Raw genomic sequence first — 24,099 nt, forward strand, 5'->3', positions numbered from 1 at the left:
CCTCCTTGTACCTCTGGTAGAATTCGGCTGTGAATCCAGCTGATCCTGGACTTTTTTTGGTTGGTAAGCTATTGATTATTGCCACAATTTCAGAACCTGTTATTGGTCTATTCAGAGATTCAACTTCTTACTGGTTTAGTCTTGGGAGGGTGTATGTGTCGAGGAATTTATCCATTTCTTCTAGATTTTCTAGTTTATTTGCATAGAGGTGTTTGTAGTATTATCTGATGGTAGTTTGTATTTCTGTGGGATCGGTGGTGATATCCCCTTTTTCGTTTTTTATTGCATCTATTTGATTCTTCTCTCTTTTCTTCTTTATTAGTCTTGCTAGCAGTCTATCAATTTTGTTGATCTTTTCAAAAAACCAGCTCTTGGATTCATTAATTTTTTGAAGGGTTTTTTGTGTCTCTATTTCCTTCAGTTCTGCTCTGATTTTAGTTATTTCTTGCCTTCTGCTAGCTTTTGAATGTGTTTGCTCTTGCTTTTCTAGTTCTTTTAATTGTGATGTTAGGGTGTCAGTTTTGGATCTTTCCTGCTTTCTCTTGTGGGCATTTAGTGCTATACATTTCCCTCTACACACTGCTTTGAATGTGTCCCAGAGATTCTGGCATGTTGTGTCTGTTCTCGTTGGTTTCAAAGAACATCTTTATTTCCGCCTTCATTTCGTTATGTACCCAGTAGTCATTCAGGAGCAGGTTGTTCAGTTTCCATGTAGTTGAGCAGTTTTAAGTGAGTTTCTTAATCCTGTGTTCTAGTTTGATTGCACTGTGGTCTGAGAGACAGTTTGTTATAATTTCTGTTCTTTTACATTTGCTGAGGAGAGCTTTACTTCCAACTATGTGGTCAATTTTGGAATAGGTGTGGTGTGGTGCTGAAAAAATGTATATTCTGTTGATTTGGGGTGGAGAGTTCTGTAGATGTCTATTAGGTCCGCTTGGTGCAGAGCTGAGTTCAATTCCTGGGTATCCTTAACTTTCTGTCTCGTTGATTTGTCTAATGTTGACAGTGGGGTGTTAAAGTCTCCCATTATTATTGTGTGGGAGTCTAAGTATCTTTGTAGGTCACTCAGGACTTGCTTTATGAATCTGGGTGCTCCTGTATTGGGTGCATATATATTTAGGATAGTTAGCTCTTCTTGTTGAATTGATCCCTTTACCATTATGTAATGGCCTTCTTTGTCTCTTTTGATCTTTGTTGGTTTAAAGTCTGTTTTATCAGAGACTAGGATTGCAACCCCTGCCTTTTTTTGTTTTCCATTTGCTTGGTAGATCTTCCTCCATCCTTTTATTTTGAGCCTATGTGTGTCTCTGCACATGAGATGGGTTTCCTGAATACAGCACACTGATGAGTCTTGACTCTTTATCCAATTTGCCAGTCTGTGTCTTTTAACTGGAGCATTTAGTCCATTTACATTTAAAGTTAATATTGTTATGTATTAATTTGATCCTGTCATTATGATGTTAGCTGGTTATTTTGCTCGTTAGTTGATGCAGTTTGTTCCTAGCCTTGCTGGTCTTTACAATTTGGCATGATTTTGCAATGGCTGGTACTGGTTGTTCCTTTCCATGTTTAGTGCTTCCTTCAGGAGCTCTTTTAGGGCAGGCCTGGTGGTGACAAAATCTCTTAGCATTTGCTTGTCTGTAAAGTATTTTATTTCTCCTTCACTTATGAAGCTTAGTTTGGCTGGATATGAAATTCTGGGTTGAAAATTCTTTTCTTTAAGAATGTTGAATATTGGCCCCCACTCTCTTCTGGCTTGTAGAGTTTCTGCCGAGAGATCTGCCGTTAGTCTGATGGGCTTCCCTTTGTGGGTAACCCGACCTTTCTCTCTGGCTGCTCTTAACATTTTTTCCTTCATTTCAACTTTGGTGAATCTCACAATTATGTGTCTTGGAGTTGCTCTTCTTGAGGAGTATCTCTGTGGTGTTCTCTGTATTTCTTGAATCTGAATGTTGGCCTGCCTTGCTAGATTGGGGAAGTTCTCCTGGATAATATCTTGCAGAGTGTTTTCCAGCTTGGTTCCATTCTCCCCATCACTTTCAGGTACACCAATCAGACGTAGGTTTGGTCTTTTCACATAGTCCCATATTTCTTGGAGGCTTTGTTCATTTCTTTTTATTCTTTTTTCTCTAGACTTCCCTTCTCGCTTCATTACATTCATTTCATCCGCTGATACCCTTTCTTCCAGTTGATCGCATCGGCTCCTGAGGCTTCTGCATTCTTCACGTAGTTCTCAAGCCTTGGCTTTCAGCTCCATCAGCTCCTTTAAGCACTTCTCTGTATTGGTTATTCTAGTTATACATTCACCTAATTCTTTTTCAAAGTTTTTAACTTCTTTGCCTTTGGCTTGAATTTCCTCCTGTAGCTCGGAGTAGTTTGATCGTCTGAAGCCTTCTTCTCTCAACTCGTCAAAGTCATCCTCCATCCAGCTTTGTTCCGTTGCTGGTGAGGAACTGTGTTCCTTTGGAGAAGGAGAGGCGCTCTGCTTTTTAGAGTTTCCAGTTTTTCTGCTCTGTTTTTTCCCCATCTTTGTGGTTTTATCTACTTTTGGTCTTTGATGATGGTGATGTACAGATGGGTTTTTGGTGTGGATGTCCTTTCTGTTTGTTAGTTTTCCTTCTAACAGACAGGACCCTCAGCTGCAGGTCTGTTGGAGTTTGCTAGAGTTCCACTCCAGACCCTGTCTGCCTGGGTGTCAGCAGTGGCAGCTGCAGAACAGAGGATTTTTCATGAACTGTGAATGCTGCTGCCGGATAGTTCCTCTGGAAGTTTTGTCTCACAGGAGTACCTGGCCGTGTGAGGTGTCAGTCTGCCCCTACTGGGGGTTGCCTCCCAGTTAGGCTGCTCGGGGGTCAGGGACCCACTTGAGGAGGCAGTCTGCCTGTTCTCAGATCTCCAGCTGAGTGTTGGGAGAACCACTACTCTCTTCAAAGCTGTCAGACAGGGACATTTAAGTCTGCAGAGGTTATTGCTGTCTTTTTGTTTGTCTGTGCCCTGCCCCCAGAGGTGGAGCCTACAGAGGCAGGCAGGCCTCCTTGAGCTGTGGTGGGCTCCACCCAGTTCGAGCTTCCTGGCTGCTTTGTTTACCTAATCAAGCCTGGGCAATGGCGGGCACCCCTCCCCCAGCCTCGCTGCCGGCTTGCAGTTTAATCTCAGACTGCTGTGCTAGCAATCAGTGAGACTCCGTGGGCGTAGGACCCTCCAAGCCAGATGCGGGATATAATCTCCTGGTGTGCTGTTTTTTAAGCCCGTTGGAAAAGTGTAGTATTAGGGTGGGAGTGACCCAATTTTCCAGGTGCCATCTGTCACCCCTGTCTTTGACTAGGAAAGGGAACTCCCTGACCCCTTGTGCTTCCCGAGTGAGGCAATGCCTCGCCCTGCTTCAGCTCGCACACGGTGCACTGCGCCCACTGTCCTGCGCCCACTGTCTGGCACTCCCTAGTGAGATGAACCCGGTACCTCAGATAGAAATGCAGAAATCACCCGTCTTCTGCGTCGCTCACACTGGGAGCTGTAGACTGGAGCTGTTCCTATTCGGCCATCTCAGCTCCACCCCCATTTCCTTCTTAACTATACCTCATTATGACTTTATTTTTCTCTGGTCTAACCCAATCCAATACAGACTGAAAAGTAACCTTTTATTTCCCTATTGTAACCAACAATTTTCCCCCAAAACTCTACAATTGTCTAAAACACGTTAATACTTGATAATATCTTAGTAAATTTCATTTACTATATATAATACTTTGACATTTGAATTTGCAATAGGTGTAGGCAAACATACATATTTCAGATAAAACAATGACTGAATAAAGAAAAATTAAGCAGGTACAGATGTGCATAGACATTACTCCACTATAAGCAACTCCTCAGCGCTACCTTATCCAGCCATACTTTTCCAGTTCAACTGAATCCAATTCAACACATTGCTGATGACATACAATATAGGCAGTAATGTGGAAGTAAATGACCCAAAATGTAACCAGCTTTCTTCTTCATCAGTGATTATATGCTACCCAGTCACAGTATTGCCATTACAAGTCAATCTTAGCAAGAACAGGGCATGAACTGAAAATGAAACAGGACTTCAAGTTTAAAAATATCAGACAGATATATGTTCATCTTCCCTTCCCATACTAACTCCCTAAAAATAATAGAAATAGTATGCATAATAAACAAATAGGTGGACAATGAAACATGGATAGCAGACAGATAACATGTTCATCTTCCCTTCCCATACTAACTCCCTAAAAATAATAGAAATAGTATGCATAATAAACAAATAGGTGGACAATGAAACATGGATAGCTAAGTTTAAAACAAAAAGGAGAACTCAAAATAGACAACCAGGAAATCCTTAAGAAACACAAAGATCAGATTGAAGAGGGAATCTGCAGTCCTTGACTATAAATGGCAGAGTTCTGCTGTAGAGTGTAGAACTGGTGGAATCCCACAACAGGAAGGAATATGAAGACAAGCAACAGAGTCATTATTTGGAGAATAACAGTGAAAACAGCCAAGCAGATAAACTCTGTGCACCACGGCCCACTCACCCAAACTTACCCTACACACACTAGGATATCTTCTAGGTGAAAGCAGTAAATGGAGGAGGTTGGGCATGAGAAGGAAAGGAGTGCCCCCAGTGCTAGTGATGCCCAGAAGGAGAAGAAAGCATCCCCACTACTGCCCTCAAAGTCCTCTCACTTCCCCTAACTCTCACTACAATGTGTGGAGTAGAGCACTATCAGACGTGGATACAGTACCATCTTCCCTCCAACATTTCCTTGAACATCAAATATTCAAGTAATGCCAAGATTATGGAAGATAATATAGACACAACAAATGGAAGAATGTACACCTGAAGAAGCAGAGTTAATAACAGAATCACAGCAAACTGTCAAACTAAATATACTTCAGATACTCAGAGATATGAGAAAATATGGCATTCATGAAACAAGAACAGACAGTTTCAGAGGAAGAGCAGTTATGAAAAAGGGGTATATAGATCTTGGCAATAAAAATGTATGGATTAAAAAGCAGAATAAACACAGATGAAGACGGAAATAGTGGACTGGCTAGTCAAAGTCTCTCAAGATGCAGTACAAAAGAATAGAGCACTGTAAAGTATGAAATCAAAGTTAAAGTGGCATCAGGAATAAGATTCAGAAGAACCATTATTTTACCAAAGAAGTTCCAAAAGGAGAGAATGCAGAATATGGGGAGTAAGCAACATTTAACTAAATAATAGATAAGCCTTTCCTAAATTAACAAAAGATAAAACTCAAAATGAACAGACTCACAAAATAAAATGGAGAAACTTAAAAACAAGCCCACACCTAAAAAAAAAAAATCATAGTGTAATTTCAAAATATCAAGGATATCTATAGGAAGAAAAAGAGAAGTGAAAAAAAATTTAAAAATCAAGGATAATAATAAAATCCTTAGAAGGGGGAAACAATTACCAATGAAAGAACTAGAAAGACATCAGATGCTTATCAACAACACAGATATGAGAAGACAACAGAACAGATCTTAAAAAGACAAAAGAAAAAAAAATCTGTGAACTCATTAATATACCAATCATATTATTTTTCAAATGTGAGAGTATTTGAAATAAAGACATTTTCAGATATTCAAGGACTTAGAAAGTTTATTTCCCACTTAATCCCTTTGAAAGAATTACTCAAGTATGTAACTCCTGAAAGAAAAATACACCCAAAATGCAGTACAATGTAATCAGCAATGGAAAACAATGAATAGTAAAAGAGAGGTAAGCCAAAGAATGCTATGGTTGCTGCTAGAAAAGCACAGGTATTTTTTTTTTTAATTTAAGGATAACCATTTCAAATATAAATGAAAATATAAATATGTACAAAAATGCATTTTAAAACGGTCCAGAAGGATACACAGCAAATGGCAAAGTGTAGATAGAAGGAGAATTTAGGGGGATCATGAAAAGGAATTTGGTTTTAATTTTAAAAATGAAATATATTCACATACATATATAATTAAAATTGGTTTTGAAAAGGAAAGAAAAACAATTTTTATTGTCTAGGGAGTCATGAGGGACACTGAAATGGGAAGGTGGCCAGGCCTGGTGGTGCACACCTGTAATCCCAGCACTTTGGGAGGCGGAGGTGGGAGGATCGCTTGAGCCCAAGAGTTTGAGACCAGCCTGGTCAACACAAAGAGACCTCATCTCTACAAAAAATTTTAAAAATTAGCCAGACATGGTGGTGGGCACCTGTAGTCACAGCTACTTGGAAGGCTGAGGTGGGAGGATCCCTTGAACTCAAGAGATTGAGGCTGCAGTGAGCCATGATTGTGCCACTGCACTCCAGCCTGGGCAACAGAGTTAAGACCCTGTCTCAAAAAGAAAGAAAGAAACAATTCGTTGGACAGCCTGTGGTCCCAGCTACTTGGGAGGCTGAGGCAGAAGGACTGCTTGAGTCCAGGGGTTTGAGAACAGCCTGGGTAATAGCAAGATCCCAACTCTAAAACGAAGAAAGAAGGGAAAAGAAATAACAACTTAAATCTATAGAACTATAATCTGTCAATGAAAGTAAGATAAAACAAAATTTACAAAGTAAAAAGAGACAACTGACACGCCGTTTTATGTTTTAATTTACAAAGCTCGGACCTTTAAGTTTAATTCCAAAGATGCACAAGTTCACTGAAAACCTCTGATATTCCCTTTCACTTTATTTGCCAAACACAAATGTTTCAAAATATTAAATACTCCTTAAATTGTGATTTCAACTCCACATTTTCTCTTTCAGTTGTGCTCTTAGGGTTTTTGTTTTATGAAAACAATAAATATGTGGGTTAATGGGCCCAAAATAGTTGCTTGGTAAATGTTGGTTAGACAAAAAGATATGTAAAACATGGTTCCCATCTTAGAGAAACTTAGAAATCCAGTCCAAACTGTGAGTGTTGGTGTAAAGACAGACAAATAGATCACTGGAACAGACAGGGAAATAAACCCACACTTACACAGATAACTGATTTTTCACCAAGAGGTAAAAGCCACCTCCATGAAGAAAGGACAGTCATTTTCACCAAATGACTGATGGACCAACTAGACATCCATGTCAAAAAAAAAAAAAAAATTCAACTCACATTAACTCAAAATTGGTCTTGGCCTCACTGTAAGACCTAAAACTATGAAACTTCTAGGATAAAATATTTATAACTTTGCGTTAGGCAAAAATTTCTTAGATATGACACCCTCCCCCAAAAATTGGTAGACTGGATTTTATTAAAATAAAACTTCAATACCCATGAAAACTAAATAATAATAATAAAAATTAGAAAGAAAAGCACAACAGATCCAAAAATGAAGAATTTGTTGGGACTTAAAAGACAGCAGCAACTCTCAAAAAAAAAAAAAAAGAAAAGAAAAACATCAAATGACATTGTTAAGTAATAAAGACAAGACACAGACTAGAAGAAAGTATCCGCAAATAATGTATCTGGGAAGGGATTTGTATGCAGAATATATGAAGAACTCTCAAAACTTATTAATAAGAAAACAAATGACTCAATTTCATTTTATTTATTTATTTATTTATTTATTTCCTGAGAGTCTCGCTCTGTTGTCCAGGCTGGAGTGCAGTGGCACAATCAGAGGTCACTGCAACCTCCACCTCTCAGGCTCAGGCAATCCTCCTGCCTCAGCCTCCAGAGGAGCTGGGACTACAGGTGCGCCCCATCATGCTGAGCTAATTTTTTGTAGAGATGGGGTTTCGCCATGTTGCCCAGGCTGGTCTTGAACTCCTGGACTCAAGCGATCCACCCACCTTAGCCTCCCAAAGTGCTGGGATTACAGGCGTGAGCCGCTACACCCAACCAATGACCCAATTTTTTTTTTTTTTTTTTGAGACAGAGTCTCGCTCTGTCACCCAGGCTGGAGTGTTCAGTAGCATGATCTTGGCTCACTGCAACCTCCACCTCCTGGGTTCAAGTGACTCTCCTGCCTCAGCCTCCTGAGTGGATGGGATTACAGGCAGGCACCATCATGTTCGGCTAATTTTGTATTTTTAGTAAAGACAGGGTTTCACCATGTTGGCCAGGCTGATCTCGAACTCCTGACTTCAAGTGATCCACCCATCTCAGCCTCCCGAAGTGCTGGGATTACAGGCATGAGCCACCACACCTGGCTGACCCAATTTTAAAAGTGAAACAAGCAAAAGATTTGAAGAGACAACTTGCTCAAGAAGATTTATGGAAGGTAAAAAAGCACAGGAAAAGATACTCAATACATCATTAATCATTATAAAATGTAAATCAAAACTATAATGAGATACTATTACATACCCACTAAGATGGCTAAAATTCGGAAGACTCAGAGTAACAAGTGTTGGCAAGGATGTGGAGGTAATAGAACTCTCATACACTGCTGGTAGAAATGTAAAATGATACTATTTTGGAAAACAGTTTGGTGGTTTCTTAAGAAGTTGAACATACACCTATCATACTATCCCTTCCATTCCACTGCTGAGTTTTTACCTAAGAGAAATGAAAGTTTTTGTCCATATAATAACGTGTACACAAAGGTTCATAACAACTTTATTTGTAATAGTCAAAAATTGTAAACAACCCAAATGTCCATCAGCAGTTGACTAGATACACAAATTGTGATGCATCTCAGCAATAAAAAAATAAACTATTGATACACATAACCTGGATGAATCTCTAATTATGCCAAATGAAAGAAGCCATTACTCCTTTTTCATAAAATTTTTTTAAAAAATGTAAACTAATCTAATCTACAGTGGCAAATAGCATATCAGTGGTTACCTAAGAAATGAAAGAGGCAGGGCTGGGCACAGTGGCTGGTACCTGTAATCCCCGCACTGTGGGAGGCCAAGGTGGGTGGATCACCTGAGGTCAGGAGTTCAAGACTAGCCTGGCCAACATGGCGAAACCCTGTCTCTACTAAATATTAGCTTGGCATGGTGGTGGTCACCTGTAATCGCAGCTACTTGGGAGGCTGAGGCAGGAGTATCACTTGAACCTGGGAGGCGGAAGTTGCAGTGAGCCGAGATTGCATCATTGCACTCCAGCCTGAGTGACAAGAGCAAAACTCCATCTCAAAAAAAGAAAAAAGAAAAAAAGAAATGGAAGAGGCAGTAGGCAGTAAGGAAAGGTCAGAGGGAGGAAGAGGTATGGGAAAACATTTGGAAGTGATGGATATGTTCTTTATCTTGACTGTGCTGATGGTTTCACAGGTGCATATATATGTGAAAACGTATCAAATATGTGTTATTTTATGTCAATTAATTGTTGTACTTGACAGTTACAGCTGTTATAAAAAAAAAATGTAACCTTAAAGATAAGAACGGAAACCTTAACAGTTATAGACGGTCTGCTATCACCTCCCAAACAGCAAGTGTTTAATCAATGCAAAGTGGAGGGAAATGCTTGTGGGCCAGGGAAGAGACCCAGTGGATCACACAGATTATGAATGCAGATTTAAAGTACTGCAGAATTTGGATGGGGCTGAGAGAAGGAGCAGGCAGGAGCTCCTCCAGAAGAGGGAAGTTCAAATGTAAGCAAAGGCACAATGCCTTACATGGAACAGGAGAATATGCATGTAATGAGAACTCATGGCTATCATGTATCAAGGTGCCTACAATGTGCCAGGCACTACTTTAGGCACTCTACACACTTCATCCCATTCATGCTCCTTCAAGAATAGATATTATTATCCCCATTTCACAGGTGAAGAAATTCTGGTTTTGCTGGAGTGCTCACCCAGAGCCTTCACCACCCAGAGCCTTCACCACCAATCAGAGCCTTTACCACCAATCAGCTGTCTATCTGTCACATTAAATACTAAACTCTACTCTAATTTGCATATCTTGTGATTTAAAGTTTACAGGCTTAGAAAGGTCAGGTAACATTCAAACAGAGGGCTGGCCCACTCATGGTCTATGCATTCTATTTCTGCTGTGCAACACTGCCCCCAATTAATGCAAGGAAAACTCCTCGTTAAATTATGTACAACTGCAAAAATATTCATGTGTTTATAAATGCCTTTCTTCCCAATTTATACTGCTAGATATGGGCGTAGATTTAATGTTTCTCCAGCAGGGTCTGTAAGTCTCTATGTGGTATGATCATCCATGCTGATGACCTACAGAAGTTGAATCTCCTCCTCCTAGGAGGGTGGCAAGGTGACAGACACCACTGTGAAGGGGGGAGGGAGTATGTATGCATGTTTACATACACAGAAACGCTGGGAACTAAATACACACACGGCTGCAACAACACATACAGCTGAAGTATTTCCTTTTCCCTGCCTGCCAAATTCAATCATGGGCCACCAACCATTAAACAGCTGAGAAAGGGTGGCCCGGATCAGCAAGAACACCATCAACTTTGCAGGGACTCCCTAGTTCCAAATAGATGCATTTTATTACATTCAGCTAGGGTGTATGGAAATACGCTGTGTAGGCTGGGTTTCAATGGCTCACGCCTATAATCCCAGCACTTTGAGAGGCCAAGGAGGGCAAATTGCTTGAGCCCAGGAGTTCAAGACCAGCCTGGGCAACATGGCAAAACCCTCTCTCTACTAAAAATATATATATATTTTTAATTAGCAAGTTGTGGTGGCTCGTGCCTACAGTCCCAGCTACTCAGGAGGCTGAGATGGGAGGATCACCTGAGCCCAGAAGTTAAGGCTGCAGTGAGCTGTGATTATGCCACTGCACTCTGTACCACCATGCCTAGCTATTTTTTTTTCTTTTTGTAGAGACAAGGTCTCCCTATGTTGCCCAGGCTGGTCTGAAACTCCTAGGCTCAAGTGATCCTCCCACTTCAGCCTCCCAAAGTGCTGGGATTACAGGCATGAGCCACCGTTCCCGGTCTGGGCTGGACATTTCTACAAACTTCACCGGCCCAGTGAGGGAGCGTAAGTCTGTTCTATCCCTGAGGAATCTCGGGGAAGGAAACCGCCCAAGGTCATATGACTGGTATTGGTAGAGTGCTCACCCAGAACCTTCACCACCAATCAGCTCTGTTTGTAACATTTAATACTAAACTGTAGTCTAATTTGCTTATCTCATGAATTAAAATTTACAGAACTTCTCCATGAGGTATTCTACAAAATGGCTTCATTCCAGCTGCTCTTCAAATCCTTGAAGTCAGAACACATTAGTCTTCATAAAATCAATTTGTGGGGATTAAACAGCAACAGCATTAAACAACAATAAAGACATTTAAAAAGAAAAAACTAGAAAATATCGGAGCACATGGTACAGCATAAGAGTAAAATTACGGCTTAGTGAAACTTTCCTGGGTTTATTTGCATGTATGTGGGTACTCGTCCAGAGCATAAATGTTTTTTTCTGTAGGCCAGGGTAAAAAATGTTGTAGGCCATGGCTTTACATCAGGAAAGGTTTCTTATATATCAGAAATGGACTGCTGATAAAAATCTTCCCTCTAATCTCCTCTCACCCTCTCCTCAAGTATCTCCACTTAAGAACCTCATAGAGCCCGGGTAGCTTAGCCCAGGTAAAGCGTTAATCTGAGGATCCAGGATTCAAGGACAGGCACTAAAAAAAAAAAATCCCCTAGAGTACAGCTCTGAGTTCCCCAAAGGGTCTCACTCCACAATAGGCATGGTAGAGGCAGAGAGCTTATGCCAGGAAGGGAGGCACCTCAGCCTCTCAGCCTCCTGCAGAAGGCTGGGCTTTCTCCACCAACACTTCCCTAGGCATTACCCTCTGCCTAAGGCTTCTAGGTAGGCAAAAGAGAATGAAAGATGATAGCCCCCCTAAAAGGAGCAATCAGGGGACAAGTCTTTAAAAATCCACTACAGGAGGGCTCCCCTTCAACCTACCCAGGAATTTGCTGTAGAGAGATGAAATGTTCAAGCAGGCAGTTTGTTCTAATTTCAGGAAGGTTCCCTGAACACTGGCCAACTGTGAGGCAGGGCTGCAGACACAAAGAAAAACGATTCATCCCCCAGCAATCAGAGGGGAATACAGACATGAGAAACTGGCAATTACCATGCATGGCCAGCTAGGTGTTCAGGCACTGAGAGAGGCTCCCTGGAGGAGTAATATCTGAGTCTTAAAGGAGAGGAGGCATGGAACAGATGAATGAGGGAAAGGTTGTTCCAGGAAGAGATTTCCAAGTTCAGGAAACTGGAGGTTAGGGAATGTAGTTTGAAGGCAAGATGAGGCAACACTCTGTCCAGGGGCTTCCCCACAACATTTTTTTTTTTTTTTTTTGAGACAGAGTCTTGCTCTATTGCCCAAGCTAGAGTGCTGTGGCGCAATCTTAGCTCACTGCAACCTCTGCCTCCCAGGTTCGAGCGATTCTCCCACCTCAGTCTCCCGAGTAGCTAGGATTACAGGCGCCTGACACCACACTCGGCTAATTTTTATATTTTTAGTAGACAGGGTTTCGCCATGTTGACCAGGCTGGTCTTGAACTCCTGACCTCGGGTGATCCATCTGCCTCAGCCTCCCAAAGTGCTGGGATAACAAGCGTGCACCACCTGGCCCGGCCCCCCACAGCATTTAGAATAAAATCCAAATGTCTTCTCCTCCTCCTCTCCCATGCCTGGTTCATCTTCTCCACTTGTTCCCTCTCCTCCAGCGACACTGGCCTTCCAGAAGGTTCCTCAGCTCAGGGTCTCACTTTGCTCTTCCCTCCATCTAGAAGAGCTCCTTCTTCAGCTCAGCCCAGCTGCAATGTCACCCCCACTGCTAAATCAGGCACTATCACTTCCTGAGCCATAACCCTGTGCCTTTTTAATAGCCCTTATTACTATTAATAGTCCATCTTTAGTATGTTTGTCTTCCTGTTTGTTTACTTGTTTTTTGTTTGTCTCTCTCACATATGCACAGGCAAAATACATAGTAGCACATGGCATGAGTTCAATACATATCTTTGAAGAAATTAGTTGATGGAGAGGTGACAGGCTAGCTCAGGAGTGTGATGCTGGGAAGTTTGGATATTACCCTGAAAGCATTGAGGAAATCCTAAGGATTTTTTTTTTTTTTTTTTTTGGTGGGGGACAGAGTCCTGCTCTGTCGCCCAGGCTAGAGTGCAGTGGTGCAATCTCAGCTCACTGCGACCTCCACCTCCCAGGTTCAAGCAATTCTCCTGCCTCAGCCTCCCGAGTAGCTGGGATTACAGGCACGCACCAGCACGCCTGGTTAATTTTTGTATTTTCAGTAGAGACGAGGCTTCACCATGTTGGCCAGGCTGGTCTTGATCTCCTGACCTCCTGATCCGCCAGCCTCGGCCTCCCAAAGTGCTGGGATTACAGGCATGAGCCACCGAGCCCGGCCTGGAAATCACTAAGGATTTTAACGGGAGATTAATGTGATTTACATTTCATTAAGTTCACTCCAGAAACAGACTCCCTTGCGGGTCCCAGTATGGAATTAGGAGGTTGTTCTAGAACACAAATGACAAAGAACTAAGGCACAGGCTGTGGAAACAGGACTTGTGAGCGCAAATCTGTGTCACATTAGGCATGAGGGACAAGGGAGACGGAAGCCCTGGGTTCCTGACCTGGCAGCCCAGTCACCAAGAAGGTTAGGCGGACGAAGCTGAACAAATATTTGAACTTGTTGAGTCTGAGGGGCTTGCTGGTCTGCAGCTCACATTGGGAAAGGACTCAGGGCCTCAGAAGGGAGGTAAGAATGTGACAGGCTTGAAGCAGGGAATGGAGGCTGCTGAGCTAGCCCATGCCTGATGGTTCTTTTCCCCCTGACCTCGTTGGGTAAAAGTGAGGGCATGTTTGAGGAGTTTTAGCCATGGCCACAGCGAAACAGCTCAAACCAACCCACTCCAACCTCTCATCAACCTGCGGCTGCCATTTACTGACCACGTACATAGCACACAGTGTCATCGCTCAAGGTGGTAACACTCATCCTTTACAAATGTCAATGACGTCTCCCACGCAGGTACTCATCAATGGCCATGATGTTTCAGTCAAGCAGGTTAAGTAAGCTCTAGGGATCTGATATACAACAGTGTACCTACAATAGCATATTATATGCTTAAAAACATATTAAGACAGATCTCATGTTAAGTGTTTTTACCACAATGACATTTTAAAAAACTGTCGGCGGGGCGCGGTGGCTCATGCCTGTAATCCCAGCACTTTGGGAGGCTGAGGCAGGTGGATCACGAGGTCAGGAGATCAGTTGAGACCATCCTGGCTAACACGGTGAAACCCTGTCTCTACTAAAAATACAAAAAATTAGCCGGGCGTGGTGGCGGGTGCCTGTAGTCCCAGCTACTCCGGAGGCTGAGGCAGGAGAATGGCGTGAACCCAGGAGGCAGAGCTTGCAGTGAGCAGAGATCGCGCCACTGCACCCCAGCCTGGGCGACAGAGCAAGACTCTGTCTCAAAAAAAAAAAAAAAAAAACTGTCAAGGCATAAAGTACCAATTCAAAGGTACTTAGGGAACATCCAGGCATTGAGAACCTTTATGTCTGTGGAATATTACAACGCAACAAAGTGGTCTTTACCTGGGGATATATATATATATATATATATATATATGGCCATGGATGATAATAGACTTCCTGATTGGTTTTCTTTTTCTTTTTTTTTGAGAGAGAGGGTCTCACCCTGTCACTCAGGCTAGAGTTCAGTGAGTGGCTCAATCACAGCTCACTGCAGCCTCAAACTCCTGGGTTCAAGTGATCCTCCTGCCTCAGCCTCCCAAGTAGTGAGGACTACAGGCACACACCACCTCTACCACACCTGGCTAATTTTTTAATTTTTTTTGGTGGGGGGGCGGGGGTAGTGGTTAGAAGCAGGGTCTCGCCATGTCGTCCAGGCTGGTCTTGAATACCCGGGCTCAAGCCATCCTCCCACCTTGGCATCCCAAAATGTTGGGATTACAGGCGTTAGCCACTGCGCCTGGCAACTTCTTGATTTAAATCTTTATTCTCTATATTTAGAAGACATCAATGTGGCCTTTTGCCATTTTTCCCATACGGGTTATTCACACATGCTTGAAGAATAAAAAACGGTTGTCATTTGAAGGGATATTAGGTATTGGTAAGCAACTTCTGCCTTTCTGTAAAATTTTAATATTATATTCCAAAGGGGGCTTTTTCCTATTAGTCTAAAATTTGGGCCCAATGGCCTGTGTAACACAAAGTATAAAAAAATATGAACACACGATTTTGCAGTTTGTAGCTTAACAAAATTAAAATTGTTGTTAAAACAAACTGAGGCCTCAGTGCTTACCCACAACAAACACTCAATAGATGTTTGTTGGGATGATTACATGAAAGTGACTGAGCAGAATTTGAGGCTAAATTAACTGAAGCTTTAAAAAGAAGCTTCATGTCTGACTTTGGCCCAGATCAGCACTTGGAACTGGGTATCAAGAGGATCAGCTTTATGCCTAGGTGAAGTTTATTTACTGTGATCAGGGACACCAAATAGACCTCACCTCTCCTCCACTCAGTGCTATCAATACCCAGATTTTCCAGAGATCCTAGCCTTCAAACTGGACTGCTGTAGACCCCAGGAAATTCAATCACCCAAGCAACAGCACTATGGGGAGGGGTCATCAAATTGGGCCATTATCAGTCTTTAACACCTGAAGGCTAATCACTTAATCCAGAATTATCCAGTAAGCAGCAGAGCCCTGTCAAAAACCAGCAGGACTTAGTAAAAAGAGAAAGATGGGAGAAAAAGATGGATTAGTGCCTTGAGTACAACAGGGCTGCCTGGGGACCCTGCCTGACTGATCTGAGGGTTAGGAATGCTTACAACAAAGAAGAAACCAGAAATCAGGAAAACGGGAATTGAAAGCCAATGTTCACCTCCTTACACAGCTCCTAAGGTTGGCCCTGCCATCCTAAGCTCAAGGATCTCTACAGGAAGAATGAGATATCATATGAAACGCACTTCACAAATTCTAGTGCATTATACGAGTGAGAACTATTATAATTAAGGAGAGTTCTCTGAGAGGTAGCATCTTTGAATAGGCTCAAAACAGGAAAATAAACTATTTAATACAAGAATTAAGATAACATAGTGGCCAGGCACGGTGGCTCACACCTGTAATCCCAGCACTTTGGGAGGCCGAAGTGGGCGGATCACAAGGTCTGGAGATTGAGACCATCCTGGCTAACACAGTGAAACCCCGTCTCTACTAAAAAAAATACAAAAAAATTAGCCAGGTGTGGCAGCGTGCGCCTGTAGTCCCAGCTGCTGGGGAGGCTGAGGCAGGAGAATGGCGTGAGCCTGGGAGGCGGAGCTTGCAGTGAGCCGAGATTGCGCCACTGCACTCTAGCCTGGGTGACAGAGCAAGACTCCGTCTCAAAAAAAAAAAAAAGAGATAACATAGTGGCGAAGTGATGGCAAGTGGAATGGTTGAAAAAGTACTGGGTTAGTGTTAGACTAGGGTTCAAGTCCCAGCTCTCCATTTACTAGCTATGTGACCCCATACATGTCCCCTTGCCCATGAGCCTTCATTTCCTCCTCTATCAGCACACACATGGACACACACACAGGCACACAAGGACACACACACAGGACACACACAGGCACACAAACACACTCCCCTTCTTTTTTCCTACCCCAAGCCTAGGCAACGGGAGGGTCTTCAGTGGAATGTGACTATAGTAAGAGGCTCACTCAACCTTAAGGGAAAATTAGAATTTCTTCGCTATTAGTATTCTGTGGAATTAACAAAGGCTTAAGCGTCTATGTGCTTATGGTTTTAGGAAGAGGCCTCTGGTGTGTTTCTATTTGCAACTTTCTCTGTGGCTCCTTTAAATTTCTGAAGCTTATGTTGATCAATGGAACTACTTATACATTCAAGACCCAGGGGTTCAATAAGAAATTCCAACCCAAGTGGGAATGAATCATATGAATAATACTACTACTAACAAAAGCTATGCAAAAATCACGAAGATTCACTGTCCATTTGATTAACTACTTAGTAAGGAAAATTGAATGCAAACAGAACACATATTTTTCAAAGGCATAAAGATTTTTGAAGATGATTCTTTTATTTAGCGTGAAAACTAAATCTTTATGAAATCCTCTCAAGTCACACTGGCAGATAACTAAAAAACATGATAAATACCACATATGAATATTTCCTTAACATACGTATTCAGTAGCAGTCCTAATGATAAGGGGAGTGCTGGGAAGGGAAGGGTGTGGTCCCTTTAAATGATATGGAAGGGAGAAGGGAAGTGCCAGGTAGAGAGGAGGGCGTGGTCCCTGGCTAGGGCTGCACCCCCACAGGCCTAGGTGAGGTCAGGCATTTCCGGCCCAAATGTTGCAAGACCACCGTGGCCTGCCACATCCCCATCCTGTGCCTATAAAAACCCAAGACCCTAGCAAAGCAGACACAGACGCAGCTGGACGTCGAGAGGAGCACATCAGTGGAGGAACACACAAGCGGCTGGACATCGAGAGGAGCGGATCGATGGAAGAAGATTCAAGCGGCTAGACGTTCAAACGAGAGGACATTGGGACCACACCAGTTTGGCTGGAGCGGTCAGAGAACAGCTGCCTGACTCCAGGGGAAAACCATCTCCCTTCTGACTCCCCCATCTGCTGAGAGCTACTTCTACTCAATAAAATCTTGCACTCATTCTCCAAGCCCAGGTGTGATCCGATTCTTCCGGTACACCAAGGCAAGAACCCAGGATACAGAAAGCACTCTGTCCTTACGACAAGGTAGAAGGGTCTAACTGAGCTGGTTAACACAAGCCCATAGACAGCAAATAAAAGAGCACCCTGTAACACATGCCCACTGGGGCTTCAGGAGCTGTAAACATCCACCCCTAGACACTGCCGTGGGGTCAGAGCCCCACAGCTTGCCTGTCTGTGTGCTCCCCTAGAGGTTTGAGCAGCGGATCACTTAAGAATCGAGCCAAACCCCCATCACACACCCTGCACGGGGGACAAGGGAACTTTTCCCGTTTTACATTGGTAAAACCGTTCTCATTTACCAATGTGCCTGCAAAAAGGGAAAGGTATTCTTACAAACTTTTTAACAATCACTTTGAGAGTGCACTAAGGTTGGCTTTACGCAGTCCTCTATTTTATACACTGAGAAACGGCGCTGAAGTCTTTCTCAGAGGACCACAAGAGGCGAAGGTCAACCAGCAAGCACCCTGGACCCTGTAGCCCAGGAGTGAAAAAACTTTTTGTCTGCAGTGTCACAGCAGAACTAGGAAAGGCCATCACAAAAAAACTCTAAGGCTCTGGCACAGGAGGGAGAACAACAAATATGTTTTTAAAAAATAAAAGGATACCAAAAGAATAAAGGAGGTAGAGAAGAAAGAAAGAAGAGGCCGGGCGCGGTGGCTCATGCCTGTAATCCCAGTACTTTGGGAGGCCAAGGAGGTGGATCACTTGAGGTCAGGAGTTCAAGACCAGCCTGGCCAACATGGTGAACCCTCATCTCTACTAAAAATACAAAAATTAGCTGGGCGTTGTGGTGGGCACCTGTAATCAATCCCACCTATTGGGGAGGCTGAGGCAGGAGAATCACTTAAACCCAGAAGGTGGAGGTTGCAGTGAGCCGAGATCACGCCACTGCACTCCAGCCTGGGCAACAGAGTCAGGTTCCATCTCAAAAGAAGGAAAGAAAGAAGAAAAATGAGCAGGAACGAAGTGGCTGTGCTAAAAGTGAAATTGTCACCAGCATTTACTATGGGCTGGGGGAGGATTGAATAACACAGGCGGTGAACTTGGGGCAGACTCAGTTATCTTTGAAAGACAAAAGATGATCTCTCAAACCCAAAGCCATCGGCTCTTATCCAGAACTTGCTGTTTGTGCCTCCTGTTTCCATTAGACTACGCTCTATCTGGTATTAAAATGGAAGAGATAGCTAATAAAAGTAGAGAGTCAGTACTCTCTGATGCCCTGAATCACTGACACAGGTTTATAAAATGTCTGATATAGAAAGATACTCTCTAAATACAGGCATTCAAACAAGTATTTACCTAAAGTTTAACTTTGGTCACATCATTTTAACCTATTCTGTAGTTTCATCTGTTCCAACTCTTCTGTATTTCCAGGGTCAGAAGGAAATCCAAGAGATAAGCTGTGTCCAGGGCTGTAGTCAACCCAGCTCTTTTTGGATAAGGCAGAATTACAAGAAAATGGGCTTATGTTTCCACATACTTGATCCTCTTCTAAACTTCGCTCACTTCTAGCTCATGATAGGGCAGTAGAAAAGTCTGCTGGTATCTCTGATCCACGATTTCAGTATCAGTATAACTGTTATCTCTACTTACTTCCAAGGAACAATGAAAAGGTGAATTCCCTAATAATTTTTAAATTATTTTAGGAAAAAGCCATGCACAGTCACGCATGCCTATAATCCTAGCTACTTGGGAGGCTGAAGCAGGAAGATTGCTTGAGCCTACAAGTCTGAGACCAGCCTAGTCAACATAGAGAGACCCAGTCCCTTCCCCACAAAAAGCTAACATTAATGAACTAATGATTAATACATATGAATTGCTGGATTCACCCCATCTACATCCTTCAGGAAGGAAGACTCTGGATCTTTCATGCCTCCAGAAACCACCTACACAGTCACTTCCTCAGACCCTAAGGGTGTGCACAGGCTGCTATGAAGACAAAGACCGAACTTCACTGGACTGTGGGTGAACAGCTTATGTTAGCCAAGTTTCTCCTAAAAAATGGGAGGGGTTTTGGGGGGAAAACAATTTTACTTTCTGATTAAATATGATCTTGTAATTGCTTTCCTTGTTATTACAGTTTTTAAAGCACAGTAATTTATCAAAAGATTTAAAGTCCATGAATCTAAAAATAATCATTATTTTTGATGCAATCGTTTTTAACGGCCTAACCATTGCCTCCTCTCTGGGAGTTTTATCTGGAGTGTGGGGATTGAAGGTGAGACTCACCTTACCTGCAATTAACTACCATGAAAGGAAGGTTGAGAGGTGCCCAAATCTGCCCTAAAAGAACTAATGTGCCTGAGAACACTTTTGCTATTCATGAATAAAATATGGAGTGGAAGCCAGAGAAGTGCAATTTAAGTCTCACCTTAGTTGCCCTATGTTTTCAAACTTAGTACAATATGGTAAAACTTATAAGGCACACTCGGTTTAAAAATAAGATCAGAGGTTCCTTTATAAGTCCTACAGACTGAGGGAAATGAAAACTGCATTACATATCCACCTTCAGTCCACTTCTCTTGCACAGCTCCTGATAAATTGCTTTGCAACTTAACTGGCAATACTAGTTGGTCCCACATCCCACCCTCAGCCTCCCGCCCGCCAGGGTAGATTTCTGAACTTAGTGGAAAAAGCCCCAGGTCTCCACTAAGTGCAGGCACTAAACCAAGCTATTAGGAAGGGGAAAGGGGAGTGGGGGTTCATTAGAGAAATGCTTTGCTAGTGGTTCAAAGTACATCTTTTCTCAGAATAACTCCTTTTTTTTTCTACATTCTACTTCTTAAGTTTGAGAGTAGGTAAATGTAAATTTTACCAAAAATAAAACAAGATTATAATGCAACACGTGAATCAGCCTTTTGAAGGGCACAGGAAGGGAAGTCACAACTCCCAACCTCCCCCTCCCAATCCCCACTCCCCAGACCATATCAGCTGGCCTGACAGCCATCAGGAGCAGTCCTCGCTGGAATTGCTGACTGAGGAGCCTATCTGCCACTAGAGAGCGAATGTTCTGACAAGGGATTCTGCATTAAGGCCTAAACCCAAAAGTCAAAGCCAGGGAGATCTGGAAAGAACAGAGGCCAAAATATAACGGAGGAAGTCTGAGAAGCAGACCACCTATCCACAGCAGGCCCAGGTGGACAGAGACCAGGCTTAAGCAACGTTTGCCGAGCAAACATGTTGCTCTTCTCACAATATAAATATATTTAGTCCTTTTATAGCAAGATCCCAAGCTGATCTCAAAAGATCATTCAGAAGGATTTTATTATGCATGTCACCAAAAATCAGTTGCAGGCAAGTTTGCCTTTACGTTAACAGCTAAGGAGCCTCCAAGTCTGGGCTCTGGGGAAGCCCTTTGTTCCGGGAATCCCATCCCTCAAGCAGGGCTTGAATTTCACTTCAAGTCCCCAAATCAAATTTTAAAAGTGCCCACTTAAAGAACTGCAGAATAAACGAGGGGTCCAGTACTTTTTCTGGACCCTCCAGGCCTCAGGACAGTATCAAATTACAGGGCTTTCCCTCCTGGATATGGCCCCCCCACCCCCCACTTTTTTTCTTTTTTAAAAAAGAGAATCCCACACACACCCTACTGTGTCCACCATTTCAAATACCTTGCAAATACATCCCTATTCTGCATCTCTCTGGAGTCTTCTAAGAATCTGGGAGGAGCTAATAAATGGAATTTGAATAATAATGAGGCGACTGAACAATTTAATTACGAAAGGTAGCTCTAGAGACTCCAATAAAAGGGCTGAAAGCCTTTATCTACAAAAACGTGGCCTGGTGCTCAACGGTAAGACCAATTACTGGGAGTGCAGAAGACAGAAAGCACAAAGGTGCACACATCAGTTTAAGCAAATGAGGAATTAGCACAAATCATCCCAAGAGAGAAAACGCTATGAAAAGGGGTGACTTGGGAGGCTGCTTTCTCATCTACCAGGCGCAAGGCATAGTTTATTTCCTTTCTGATTCATTGAAAGTCGTGCCTGCCAGATGTAGAATAATAAAACCACCCTAGTGAGAAAAGCTTTGCATAGAGAATTTAAAATAAGTTCAGTGAATTTTCAATAAAAGTTCTTTAAAAATCAGTAGTCACAAAGGTACTTGTATCTCTCACACAATTTCTTCAGTGTGAAACATTAAAGTTAGTTCCTTCTTTTGGATGCATACAGTTTCACTGAGAATAACATCATGTCTAACAGCCGCTTTCTATTGACCTTTCCAAATGACCTTACAATAAAGGAACTTTTGCTCGCTTCTGAGGGAAACTAAAAAAAAGTTTAACCTTTCTGGAATACTAAAAGGCTCTCAACTTCCTTAGACCTTAAGAAAATGCAGGAAGCCCCCACAAGGTGAACGATTGCTAAAACCCGCTTCTAGTAACAGGAAAAAGAGTTTGCTTCAGTGAGGCAAAGAATTCCCCCGCCGCGCGCTCACTCCCGGGCAGGCACTGCCATGTCCAGGTGGTGATACCGAGGGCAGATAAGGTGTCCTGACAACGATGTTTGCGTGGATCCCGAGAAATCTGCGGCCTCTCGGCGACTCCCAGAACAGCTTGGCGAGCATCCCCCCGCCGCCCCGCGGGTCTCCCCAACCACCACCTGGGTGGACCCCTCCCGCAGCCACGCGGGGCGAGACTGACACCCGCAGCTGCCGACGACCCTGCCAGTCACGCTGCCGCCGGCTGCCTTTTTTTAGCCACGACATCTGACCCCGGCTTCAACAGCACCGTTCTGGGAGAGAGGTCCCAGGGCGCGCCCGCGATCCCCTCCCCTCACCAACCGCCAGACGCTGCGGAGAGCTTGGGGTGAGGGGCGCGGGAGGCACCGGCTCTGAAAGGGGCAGAAGCGCGCGCTCCTCCAGGCCAGACGCTTCCTCCCTCCTTCCCCTTTTCCACCTATCCTGGTTGCCCCTCCGCCACCAGCACCGCGCTCCCTCATTTGGCAGCTCGAGGTCGCGCTTCTGGCGTCCCTCCCCACCCCAACCCCTCAACTGGACCCGCTCCCCTGGACCCCCTCCAAGTCAGTGGCCCGCGCACGGCCGGGCTGGGGGCGGGAAGATGCCAAGCGGAGGAAAGGGGCGAGAGCCGAGGACGCGGGGGCCGGGCGCTCACCTCCCTCCTCTGTGCCACTGTCCGGATCGGCGTCGGAGGAGTCGGGCCCGTCTCCGTAGTCCGCTAGCCCCACCAGCTCATCCTCCTCCTCCTCCTCCTCTGCGTCGTCCTCGTCCTGCGGCTGCGGCTTCCCCAGCACCTGGCTCATCGCGCCCACCGGCCGGCCGACCCGGGGACGGCGGGGGTCCCGGGGTGGGGGCCAAGCCTCCTAGCCGGCCGCCCGCAGCCTATTTCTGAAGCGGAGGTTTGTCTAGTGCTCAGCGGGGCCCGGCGGAAGCGGGGGCCGCGCGTCCCCCGGCGGGCGGCGCCCAGGTCCGGGTCCCGCGGTTCCCAGCGCGACCGAAGCCCCCTCCCCCGCGCCGCCCGCCGGCGGAGGAGTCAGCCGGAGCGCGGCAGTTCCTCCCGGAGGAGGGAGAGAGAGAGACTGCGTGACCCGAGTCACCTGACACACACTGTCACACACTCACATACACACCCCGCACGGGCGCGCGCGCGCTCGCCGGGCCGCGGGCAGCACTCGGCGGGGCGCTGGGCCGAGGACACACATGCACACGCACACGCACGAGGAGACGCGGGGCCCCTGCACCCTCTCAGACTCACACACAGACACACGCCCCGTATACGGGGCCCCCGGGACGCCGGCCGTCACCCACCGCGGCTGCGCGCCAGGGGCCCCCACGCGCCGCTCCTTCACGTGGTCCCCGCACAGGCAGGGGAGGGGGCGCCGCACACCCTCAATGCCCCCCCGCCGTCCCACTCCCACACGCCCGCAGAGCCCCTACCGTGGGCAGATGCCTCCTGCTTACAGTCCCGAGCTAGGGTCCCAAGCGGGTGGCCTCCCAACACTGTGGCGCCCAGATCCCCCACCCCAGAGCAGCGTGCCCAGGACACCCTGTGGACGCTCAAGAGCCCCAGGCGGAGAACTCAGATAAATACACAGTGGAGGCGTAGTCTCCATAGCAATTGTCTTTTAGTGTGCCTTTATGGTTCAAAGTGCTTCCCACCAAGAATATTCAAAAAGCAGGCCTACCCAGATGTAAATGTTTCTGAAGAAATCACATGACTCGTGGCTGCTTAGACTAAATAATTCCTCTGCAGCCCTTTGGAAAAGGTCTCAGTGTATAACACACTCGGGGGCTATTCATGGCCACCTCCTCATGTCTCATTGTTGCATAGACTGTAATCCCACATAAATAAAATATTTCAAGGCTTTTGTGGGAGTAGGGGAGTGGCGGTGGTGGGGGGGGGCAATTCTCAAATAGGAATAGCAGCAACGTGGAGTGAGACTCTAAAACCTGCATTCCTCCTTCACAAGCTTTTCACC

The 24,099-nt window shown here is 44.6% G+C and overlaps 1 protein-coding gene across 1 annotated transcript in view; it reads right to left on the reverse strand.

Moving 5' to 3' along the window:
- RRAGD (Ras related GTP binding D) overlaps positions 1–23,341 on the reverse strand; it is a 53,965-nt gene extending 30,624 nt beyond the window's left edge. Inside the window, exon 1 of the mRNA XM_055258704.2 lies at positions 22,776–23,341. Within this exon, the coding sequence (XP_055114679.1) occupies positions 22,776–22,923 (148 nt within the window). The 5' untranslated portion in view covers positions 22,924–23,341. The remainder of the gene's footprint in view (positions 1–22,775) is intronic.
- Between the last annotated feature and the right edge of the window lie 758 nt (positions 23,342–24,099).

The sequence above is a fragment of the Symphalangus syndactylus genome, chromosome 2, assembly GCF_028878055.3.
Source record: "Symphalangus syndactylus isolate Jambi chromosome 2, NHGRI_mSymSyn1-v2.1_pri, whole genome shotgun sequence".
Taxonomy (NCBI): domain Eukaryota; kingdom Metazoa; phylum Chordata; class Mammalia; order Primates; family Hylobatidae; genus Symphalangus; species Symphalangus syndactylus.